General features: G+C 44.9%; 1 protein-coding gene across 7 annotated transcripts in view; it reads right to left on the bottom strand.

Annotated features, from left to right (window-relative positions):
• LOC113637865 (cytoplasmic dynein 2 heavy chain 1) overlaps positions 1 to 12,500 on the bottom strand; it is a 60,901-nt gene that overhangs the window by 9,530 nt on the left and 38,871 nt on the right. For 6 of the 7 annotated variants that reach the window (XM_027138776.2, XM_027138775.2, XM_027138778.2 and 3 more), the window contains 7 exons: positions 10,999 to 11,088; positions 10,046 to 10,111; positions 9,823 to 9,870; positions 9,549 to 9,626; positions 7,856 to 7,987; positions 4,801 to 4,873; positions 301 to 461 (listed from right to left, as the gene is read on the bottom strand). In XM_027138776.2, coding sequence (XP_026994577.2) covers positions 301 to 461; positions 4,801 to 4,873; positions 7,856 to 7,987; positions 9,549 to 9,626; positions 9,823 to 9,870; positions 10,046 to 10,111; positions 10,999 to 11,088 — 648 coding nt within the window. Of the gene's footprint in view, positions 1 to 300; positions 462 to 4,800; positions 4,874 to 7,855; positions 7,988 to 9,548; positions 9,627 to 9,822; positions 9,871 to 10,045; positions 10,112 to 10,375; positions 10,431 to 10,998; positions 11,089 to 12,500 lie in introns of those variants that run through there. The other variant, XM_027138779.2, reaches the window with a different exon arrangement.

Here is a 12,500-nt window from a genome sequence, read left to right as displayed (position 1 = left end):
ACACACACAGACACATGAGTTAGCCTCCACTCTACACACATATACACACACACAAACACACACACACACACACACACAGACACACACGAGTTAACCTCCACACACACACATGACAAGCCAAAGGTAAAGGTGTGGTAAAGCTGTCCATGAGCTACAAACCCTAACAGTGGTGTGTATGAGTATCATGATTAGCTGCTGAGTGACAGAGTTAAAGACAGATGTGGATAAAGAGAGAGAGAGAGAGAGAGAGAGAGAGAGAGAGAGAGAGAGAGAGAGAGAGAGAGAGAGAGAGAGACACACCTCATGGTAACGTTCGAGTCCCACGGTGTGGTTAGCGAGTTCCTGCAGCTCCTGAGACGGATCGGCTCCGGGAGAAATAATGATCAGCACCGGTTCTGTCTCTACTGTCTCGCCGTAGAGCCGTCTCAGGTTTAACGGGGGAGGAGACAGTTCCTTCATTCCTACACACACACACACACACACACACACACACACACACACACACACACACACACACACACGTACAGGACAGAACAGTCACACAGTATGTGTATGTAACAGTTTATACAGTTTTATACAGAAATTTCTTAATAAAGTTCAGGCCATTTTTCATGTCAAGCTTCAAATTTCTTTCTGATATTTTTGTTATTTTTACACATTTATTGCTAGAAAGAAGCAAAATAACAGGCAACATTCACACAGACAAAATATTTGATACTAAATAAGATTTTTGGCAGCAAACAAACAAACATGGCTTTATTTTCCACTTAACAACTGAAGTGAATTTCTTAATGTGTTAATTATTCTATTAATAAAATAGTCAGTGCAGATATTCACACACACACACAAATACACACACGTACACACATGCACAAACACACACACGTACACACATGCACAAACACACACACACGTACACACATGCACAAACACACACACGTACACACATGCACAAACACACACACGTACACACACACATATACACAAACACACACGTACACACATGCACAAACACACGCGCACACACACGTACACACACACACATGAACAAACACGCACACACACATATGCACACATGCACAACACACACAAACATGCGCATACACACACATACACAAACACACACACATACACAAACAAACACACACACACACACGAACAAACACACACACATGAAAACACACAAACACACGCACGCACACACATGCACACACGCACACATGCACGCACACACACACATGCACGCGCCTCATCGCTTTTGGTTTATTCAGCTGTTTTGCCGTAGAGTCTCCTGCTGCCTGAGGCAACAATAAACGTAACCAAATCTTACTGTTGTACATTTTGACATGTTGTAGGGTTGAAAAGATTCCAAAGTTTGATGCGTGTCGGATAAAATCTAAACGAACCAGATAAAAGACAGCATAGAGAAGCAGATAGTTAAGCCGGGGTCAAGATGAAAGGCTTGTGTGTTTCCGGATGGGGATTTTCGAATCTCTCTCTCTCGCTCACACACACACACACACACATACACACACACACAGTCTTGAATTATTCAGAGAAATGATTAAATGGGAGATGTTATCCTAATATTTTGCCACGGGGTGAGACGCGCACTGAGTGTGTGCATGTAGCGTATCTAATAATGCTCTTTGAGCTCAGAGTTGTGTTAAAGCTCACTTTATCTTTACTCACACATCGCGGTTCTCCCAGTGGCTCCCATGTGCATGACACCTTCTTCACACTGTTACGACACTAAACTCAGACGTTACTCCAAATTTAATGTATGTATGATATGAAATGTTCTGTGAGGAGACATTTGTCTAAGGTTTATGGAGGGAGTCTCCGGTGTCGGTGCTTTGACACGACTATACACAATGACACTGCTACGATTAGGAGCGTTTACAACACACACACACACACACACCTCTCTCTCACCCACACACACCTCAATATGGCGTGTGTGTGATTGTGGAACCGTAGCATCTGGCACATTACTGCTCATAAGCCAGATAAGCCAAAGTCATTAGCATTCTCACCCTGTTTTAGCATTAACTCGTTATTAGCTCTGAAGAGATTAAGACCCGCTGATAGAGTCATGCTGAAATATATACATTAGCATTGCTATGAAGCCTGAGGGGAAGGATAGAGAAGAGAGGGATGGAGAAAGACAGATAAAAAGAGTTAGGGAAAAGGAGCTGACGGAAAGAGACAGAAGGGACTGGGAAGATATGAGAGAGAGAGAGAGAGATGAAGAGTGACAGACAGCTAGAGACAGAGAGAGCATGAAAGAGAGAGAGAGAGAGAGATGGGGGCAAAGAGTTAGGCAAAGAGACAGGGAGAGACAGACAGAGTGAGTGAAGGTTAATTGACACTGTAAGGCATCTCTTTAACCGAGAACTGGAAAGGTGTGTGTGTGTGTGTGTGTGTGTGTGTGTGTGTATCAGTGAGTTTCTCATTATATCCACAGAAGCAGGACTTCAGGAGTTGAAGTCTCCTAAAGTACCTGCCACACCCCATCAACCCTGCTCGCTCTCTCTCTCTCACACACACACACACTCACACAGACACACACACAGACACACTCACACAGACACACACACACAGACACTCACACACAGACACACACACACAGACACACTCACACAGACACACACACAGACACACTCACACAGACACACTCACACAGACACACTCACACAGACACTCACACACAGACACACTCACACAGACACACTCACACAGACACAGACACTCACACAGACACACACATACAGACACACTCACACAGACACTCACACAGACACACACATACAGACACACTCACACAGACACTCACACAGACACACACATACCTACACACACATGCAGACATACACATACCTACACACACACAGACACACACACACACATACCTACACACACACACAGACACACAAATACAGACACACACATACAGACACAGACACACATACAGACACAGACACACACACACAGACACACACATACACACCTTTCCCTTTTCCATATATAGTTCCATTTAATGTTGTAGAATGACCACAAAAATTCTGTTCACTTATAACTATTCCTGAATCAGCTGTTACTATAGCAACAATACTGTGTGTGAAAATGTGCATTAATATAATATCATTGTCGAATATTGCTGAATGAGTTCAACCTCTCTGTGGCTTAAAGCTTCTTTAATATAGCACCGCGCACACACACACACACACACACACACACACACAGAGCATTATTGATAACGCTGCAGGTCAGCCTGCACCCTGTCGAGCTGCTGTGTTAAATTAATTGCCTGATTAGCAAATTAAACGGCTTGTTTATGGACAAATTGGCTGAGTGTGTTACACATTCACTCTAAGACCAATTAGCGTGAGTGATGAGTTAGTGCTGTGCTCCATCTTGGTGAGTGACACAGGGACGAGGGGTTATTATGATGTGATCATACACACACGTACACATAGACGTATTCTCACATATGAATGTGAGCATCCAAAGTGTGCACACACACACACACACAGCAGTGAACACACACACACACACAGCAGTGAACACACACACAGCAGTGAACACACACACACACACACAGCAGTGAACACACACACACACACAGCAGTGAACACACACACAGCAGTGAACACACACACACACACACACACACACACAGCAGTGAACACACACACACACAGCAGTGAACACACACACAGCAGTGAACACACACACAGCAGTGAACACACACACACACACAGCAGTGAACACACACACACACACACACACACAGCAGTGAACACACACACACACAGCAGTGAACACACACACACACACACACACACACAGCAGTGAACACACACACACACAGCAGTGAACACACACACACACACACAGCAGTGAACACACACACACAGCAGTGAACACACACACACAGCAGTGAACACACACACACAGCAGTGAACACACACACACACACACACACAGCAGTGAACACACACACACACAGCAGTGAACACGAACACACACACACACACACACACACACACACAGCAGTGAACACACACACACCATGAACACACACCCGGGAGCAGTTGTTGGGGTTCGGTGCCTTGCTCAAGGGCACCTCAGTCGTGGCCGGCCCGAGACTCGAACCCACAACCTTAGGGTTAGGAGTCAGACCCTCTAACCATTAGGCCACGACTTCCCCCCATATATGTGATAGAACCCGCGAAAGATCTGTGCATTTTACGTCTGAACAGATAAGAACTTGGCACCTTGTGGTTTTTTTTGTTGTGTTACTTAATAGTTCTGAATGTTTCACCTACGAAAAGGACAAATCAACATGAAGACCTGAGGGATGTCTATGGGGGAAAAACAAGCCAGAGAAAAGAGTGAACACTTTAGAGACACTGCGCAGTCCTTTAGAGACACTGCGCAGTCCTTTAGAGACACTGCGCAGTCCTTTAGAGACACTGCGCAGTCCTTTAGAGACACTGCGCAGTCCTTTAGAGACACTGCGCAGTCCTTTAGAGACACTTCAGAGCAAACATCAGGCAAAGTAAACACTACAAGTTCCCAATGTCCTGAAGAGGAAATAGAACCTGTGTACTAACAACCAGACAGAGAAATACATTCTGGGATTCATTTAAGACTATTTTAATACTTTAGTTCACCTACAGAAAGTGTCCAGGAAACACACCATGAAATCATGGGGTAATAAAACCAGTCTTTTTTTTTTTTTTAACCCAAAGAGATCAAAGAAAAAGATTGTTCATGCATTTTCGTGGTCCGTACCCAGTGTGTGTGAGGCGAAGTTGGCCATGGCGCTCTGCAGTCTGTCCGGTCTGAGGGTCTGGACCAGCAGGACCTGCCGAAAGACCACGACAAGGACAAGATCAGGAAATGACAACATTCAGAGATGAGACAGAGAGAGAGAGACGGAGAAAGGGAGACGGAGAAAGAGAGAGACAGACAGACAGACAGACAATAAGAGAGAAACAGAACGAGACAGAGAGAGAGAGATACAGAGAGAGAAAGAGAGAGACATACAGTAAGAGAGGGAGAGAAAGAGACAGACAGACAGAGAGTGAGAGACAGAGAGACAGACAGAGAGAGAGACAGAGAGAGACAGACAGAGAGAGAGACAGAGCCCTTTCCACTGGTTATATATTGCTCACTTGGACCCCGGGGCATGAACAGCTGCATTATCATCAGGATTCAAACTCACGATCTCGTAACAACAGATCAAACAATTTTCTGCTGCGCTGCACAAAAGCCATCTAACAGCTCTGTCAGGCTGAACACACACTGAACACCTACTGAGCACCTACTGAACACATACCGAACAACTACTGAACACACACTGAACACATACTGAACACCTTCTGAACACACACTGAACACCTACTGAACATCTATTGAACACCCTCTGAACACATACTGAACACCCTCTGAACACATACTGAACACCTACTGAACATCTATTGAACACATACCGAACAACTACTGAACACACACTGAACACCTACTGAACACATACCGAACAACTACTGAACACACACTGAACACATACTGAACACCTTCTGAACACACACTGAACACCTACTGAACATCTATTGAACACCCTCTGAACACATACTGAACACCCTCTGAACACATACTGAACACCTACTGAACATCTATTGAACACATACCGAACAACTACTGAACACACACTGAACACCTACTGAACACATACCGAACAACTACTGAACACACACTGAACACATACTGAACACCTTCTGAACACACACTGAACACCTACTGAACATCTATTGAACACCCTCTGAACACATACTGAACACCCTCTGAACACATACTGAACACCTACTGAACATCTATTGAACACATACCGAACAACTACTGAACACACACTGAACACCTACTGAACACATACCGAACAACTACTGAACACACACTGAACACATACTGAACACCTTCTGAACACACACTGAACACCTACTGAACATCTATTGAACACCCTCTGAACACATACTGAACACCCTCTGAACACATACTGAACACCTACTGAACATCTATTGAACACATACCGAACAACTACTGAACACACACTGAACACCTACTGAACACCTACTGAACACACACTGAACATCTATTGAACACCTACTGAACACACACTGAACATCTATTGAACACACACTGAACACCCTCTGAACACACACTGAACACCTACTGAGCACCTACTGAACACATACCGAACAACTACTGAACACACACTGAACACCTACTGAACATCTATTGAACACCTACTGAACACACACTGAACACCCTCTGAACACATACTGAACACCTACTGAACATCTATTGAACAACTACTGAACACACACTGAACACCTATTGAACACCTACTGAACACACACTGAACACCCTCTGAACACATACTGAACACCTACTGAACATCTATTGAACACCTACTGAACACCTACTGAGCATCTATTGAACACCTACTGAACACATACTGAACACCTACTGAACACATACTGAACACCTACTGAACATCTATTGAACACCTACTGAACACATACTGAACACCTTCTGAACACACACTGAACACCTACTGAACATCTATTGAACACCCTCTGAACACATACTGAACACCCTCTGAACACACACTGAACACCTACTGAACACACACTGAACATCTATTGAACACCTACTGAACACACACTGAACATCTATTGAACACACAATGAACACCCTCTGAACACACACTGAACACCTACTGAGCACCTACTGAACACATACCGAACAACTACTGAACACACACTGAACACCTACTGAACATCTATTGAACAACTACTGAACACACACTGAACACCTATTGAACACCTACTGAACACACACTGAACACCCTCTGAACACATACTGAACACCTACTGAACATCTATTGAACACCTACTGAACACACACTGAACACCTACTGAGCATCTATTGAACACCTACTGAACACATACTGAACACCTACTGAACATCTATTGAACACCTACTGAACACACACTGAACACCTACTGAACACACACTGAACACCTACTGAGCATCTATTGAACACACACTGAACACATACTGAACACCTACTGAACAGCTATTGAACACCTACTGAACACCTACTGAGCATCTATTGAACACCTACTGAACACATACTGAACACCTACTGAACAGCTATTGAACACCTACTGAACACCTACTGAGCATCTATTGAACACCTACTGAGCACATACTGAACACCTACTGAACATCTATTGAACACCTCCTGAACACACACTGAACACCAACTGAGCATCTATTGAACACATACTGAACACCTACTGAGCATCTATTGAACACCTACTGAACACACACTGAACACCTACTGAACACACACTGAACACCTACTGAACATCATCTCAGCAATAATGTGCACTAAACTGTTAACATTTTATTCAGTTTCAATTATTTCCATCTAACTTCCCCTAAAGATTAGCAGCATATTAATGAGTCTCGCAGCTTCCACTGCCGCAGGGGGAGGTAATGAATGGGACTGATGGGGGGGGGGAGACGTTACACTTCTAATAGAAATAGAATATTGGAGCAGATTAGAATTGTTAGATGAATAGAGTTAACAGATTGTGAATAGTTTCTGATGAACAGAGCGTTGGGACGGTTGGTTAACTGCTTCCTGATGCTTCACTATGAGGGATTATTGTGTAAGAAGGCAGATTAAAGGTTCAGTTGGGGCTGTGAGATGATGACAGATTATAATCCCAGGTCCAGCAGAGACGAAGGAGCCGCCGTGTGTTTAACTACAGCTGACCTGCTGGAACAGAGACATCTTCTTGGCGATGGAAGAAGGGATTTCCTGTTCGCAGACGGAGCTTTGTGAAAACGAGAGCCAGAGATCTGCGTCACTCAGACACAGGGACTGATACAGCATCGGGAACGTACTCTACACACACACACACACACACACACACACACACACACACACACACACACACAAAGAATATTAGAATTCTGCAAAGCAAGAAAGCTCTGTGTGAGTGTCTGTCTATATGTGTGTGTCTGTGTGTCTGTATCTGTCTGTGTGTGTCTGTATGTGTCTGTATGTGTGTGTATGTTTGTGTCTGTGGGTGTGTGTGTGTCCGTGTCTGTGTGTGTGTGTCCGTGTCTGTGTGTGTGTGTGTGTGTGTGTGTGTGTTACCTTGAGTAAAGCCACAGCAGTGTGTCTGTGTGTGTGTGTGTGTGTTACCTTGAGTAAAGCCACAGCAGTGTGTCTGTGTGTGTGTGTGTGTGTTACCTTGAGTAAAGCCACAGCAGTGTGTCTGTGTGTGTGTGTGTGTGTTACCTTGAGTAAAGCCACAGCAGTGTGTCTGTGTGTGTGTGTGTGTGTTACCTTGAGTAAAGCCACAGCAGTGTGTCTGTGTGTGTGTGTGTGTGTGTGTTACCTTGAGTAAAGCCACAGCAGTGTGTCTGTGTGTGTGTGTGTGTGTTACCTTGAGTAAAGCCACAGCAGTGTGTCTGTGTGTGTGTGTGTGTGTGTGTGTGTGTGTGTTACCTTGAGTAAAGCCACAGCAGTGTGTCTGTGTGTGTGTGTGTTACCTTGAGTAAAGCCACAGCAGTGTGTCTGTGTGTGTGTGTGTGTGTGTGTGTTACCTTGAGTAAAGCCACAGCAGTGTGTCTGTGTGTGTGTGTGTGTGTGTTACCTTGAGTAAAGCCACAGCAGTGTGTCTGTGTGTGTATGTGTGTGTGTGTGTGTGTGTGTTACCTTGAGTAAAGCCACAGCAGTGTGTCTGTCTGTGTGTGTGTGTGTGTGTGTGTGTGTGTGTATGTTACCTTGAGTAAAGCCACAGCAGTGTGTCTGTGTGTGTGTGTGTGTGTGTGTGTGTGTTACCTTGAGTAAAGCCACAGCAGTGTGTGTGTGTGTGTGTGTGTGTGTGTGTGTGTGTGTGTGTGTGTGTGTTACCTTGAGTAAAGCCACAGCAGTGTGTCTGTGTGTGTGTGTGTGTGTGTGTGTGTGTGTGTGTTACCTTGAGTAAAGCCACAGCAGTGTGTCTGTGTGTGTGTGTGTGTGTGTGTGTGTGTTACCTTGAGTAAAGCCACAGCAGTGTGTCTGTGTGTGTGTGTGTGTGTGTGTGTGTGTTACCTTGAGTAAAGCCACAGCAGTGTGTCTGTGTGTGTGTGTGTGTGTGTGTGTGTGTGTGTGTGTGTGTTACCTTGAGTAAAGCCACAGCAGTGTGTCTGTGTGTGTGTGTGTGTGTGTGTGTGTGTGTGTGTGTGTGTGTGTTACCTTGAGTAAAGCCACAGCAGTGTGTGTGTGTGTGTGTGTGTGTGTGTGTGTGTGTGTGTGTGTGTTACCTTGAGTAAAGCCACAGCAGTGTGTCTGTGTGTGTGTGTGTGTGTGTGTGTGTGTGTGTGTGTGTGTGTGTGTGTTACCTTGAGTAAAGCCACAGCAGTGTGTCTGTGTGTGTGTGTGTGTGTGTGTGTGTGTGTGTGTGTGTGTGTGTTACCTTGAGTAAAGCCACAGCAGTGTGTCTCTCCTGATCAATCCAAGAAGGAAGGTGTTCCTGCAAAGACTTCTGGGAGTCCTGAAGATTGAACAGATGGAACAAAGTGAGAAAGATAAAGAGGAAGCTTTTAACTGCAAGAAGAGAGAAGACAAAAAAAAAGAATAGGAGGAAAACAGAAAAAGAATGAAATGAAAGAAAAAGATGAAGAAGAGACAGATTAAAAAAGAAGAAGAAAAGGTAAAAAGCAAAGAGGTCGTAATAGTTTCTGTACCACCTTCCTGACCGTGTCTGCAACTATCAGTCCAATGAACGCATCCCATTCCTGAAATGTGCACACACACATATATACACACACACACACACACACACACACACACACACACACACATATATATATATACACACACACAATATATGGATTTATTAATATGCTGTAAGTGAATGATTTTATGTGTATGTGTGTGCGTGTGTGTGTGTGTGTGTGCGTGCGTCAATACGTTCTCCTGGAAGAGTTCTGGCTGTGTCCCCTTCACAAAATGTAGTGCAAACATCAGCTGATCCACCTGCGCACACACACACACACACACACACACACAGCACGCTTACTTCACAGGCTAACAGGTCATGCATAATACACTGCTACAACTCCAGCACTAAAGCATTCGCTGCAGTATTGGTCTTCAGCCGGTGTTAAGGATACACACTGTGTGTTGTTCTTAACACACACACACACACACACACACACACACACACACACACTTCCCTAGACACACATAGATTATCCTCCTCTCACAGATGTACGGATACACACTCGGATACACACTCACTGCTCTCAGATTCACTGTCCTCTTTCTTCACACACTCACTGATCCACTGTGAGAACTGATGAATCATTAAACACACACACACAAACACACACAGACACACACACAGAGACACACACAGACACACACACAGAGACACACACAAACACACAGAGACACACACAGACACACACACACAGAGACACACACACAAACACACAGACAAACACACACATACACACACACACAGAGACACACACACACAGAGACACACACAAAGACACACACACAGAGACACACAGACAAACACACACAGAGACACATACACACACACAGAGACACACACACACAAACACACAGTGACAAACACACATACACAAACACACAGACACACACAGAGACACAAATACACACACAGACATAGACACACACAGACACACACAGCCTTAAGTATCTCGCAGGGAAAGCAGAGTTTCTGCAGTGGTTATGGTTCTGACTTAGTATTCACAGGGCTGTAAGTTTAAATCCCACGAGCACATAGACAGAGAAATAAATGTAAAGACAGAATAGTGACATGTGGACCATAATGCTGTGTGTGTGTGTGTGTGTGTGTGTGTGTGTGTGTGTGTGTGTGTGTGTGTGTTCACCTTAAAAAGTGAGCGGCAGACATATTCGTACACCATGATCTTCAGCAACTCCTCCAGTGCTGTGATCCTTGCCTCCGTGCTGTCACTCTCCTAACACACACCCACACACACGTGTACACACACACACACACACACACGTGTACACACACACACACACACACACACACGCTATTTCTACTTACTTAGAAACAAAACACTTCATTAGCTAAACCTCCTGTGTGTATGGAAATATATGAACCCTTGAGCTACTCGGAGGCTTAAATAGAGGAGACCCCCCCATTTCCCACCACTCCCCCCCATCCCCTTGCACCCCCCCTTTGAAATTAATTGTATGTAATTAAACTACTGATACGATTAATATTTAACAGGCACTTAAACAGACTGAATTATTAACCGAGTAAGAACCGGTGGAATAATAACTGCAACAATATAAAAACAGATCACGTTCAAAACAGAAGGAACACGACCTGAGAAGCCCAGGTGATGTTCTGCTGATCTTCATCTGTTCGCTTCAGCCTCTGATTCCTGTTCTTTGCTGCGGTAACTGAAACTCCATGTGGTATTTACCGGTTGTTTGATGTACATCCTGCACTCTCCCTAATCTAGATGCCCGGTGTTTTTTTTTTTAGCTCACTGTGTAAACTGCTGTGTGTGAAAATCTCAGGACATCAGCAGTTTCCTAAATATTCAGACCAGCCCATCTGGCACAAACATATGCACCGAGCTCACGGTTTGTTCTTTAACATGACTTCCTGTTGGGGGGGGGGGGGGGGGGATACGGTGGCTTAGTGGTTAGCACGTTCACATGTGTGTGGAGTTTGCATATTCTCCCCGTGCCTCGGGGGTTTCCTCCGGGTACTCCGGTTTCCTCCCCCGGTCCAAAGACATGCATGGTAGGTTGATTGGCATCTCTGGAAAATTGTCCGTAGTGTGTGTGTGTGTGTGTGTGTGTGTGAGTGAATGAGAGTGTGTGTGTGCCCTGTGATGGGTTGGCACTCCGTCCAGGGTGTATCCTGCCTCGATGCCCGATGACGCGAGTTCGGATAAAGTGGTAGAAAATGAATGAATGAATGAATGAATGACTTCCTGCACTTTGCTGCTGCTGCTGACATGCATGTACGAGCGTGCGTCCTGATAAAGCAGTCATTATGTACAGTAAATATGTTTATTTCTACTGTTGTCGGTTAGCCGAAGCGGTGTAAACGTCGATGTGATCCTCGCTCTGCACACACACACTTTCCTTTACGCTCAGCGTTGTTGATCATCCAGCGTGCCGCTCTGACACACGTTATTAAGTGCCTGGCTAGGTTTTCACTGCATTGGGAAAGCGCAGAAATGGAGACAGGCCAGAAAAATATGATGTATGGTCCTTGGTAGCGCAACAGTGGCGGCGTGTAGGCATTCATACAAATGTCTAATCTTGAACATTTTGTGTGTGTGGTGGTGGTGGTGGCGGCGGCGGAGGGGGGACTGGACGGGAATAACCGTCATGCCCAGTGAAC

Source organism: Tachysurus fulvidraco, chromosome 11 (assembly GCF_022655615.1).
Source record: "Tachysurus fulvidraco isolate hzauxx_2018 chromosome 11, HZAU_PFXX_2.0, whole genome shotgun sequence".
In the NCBI taxonomy this organism is placed as follows: Eukaryota; Metazoa; Chordata; class Actinopteri; order Siluriformes; family Bagridae; genus Tachysurus; species Tachysurus fulvidraco.
The sequence above is the reverse complement of the archived record's forward strand: the minus strand, read 5'-3'. Positions and strand labels throughout refer to the sequence as shown.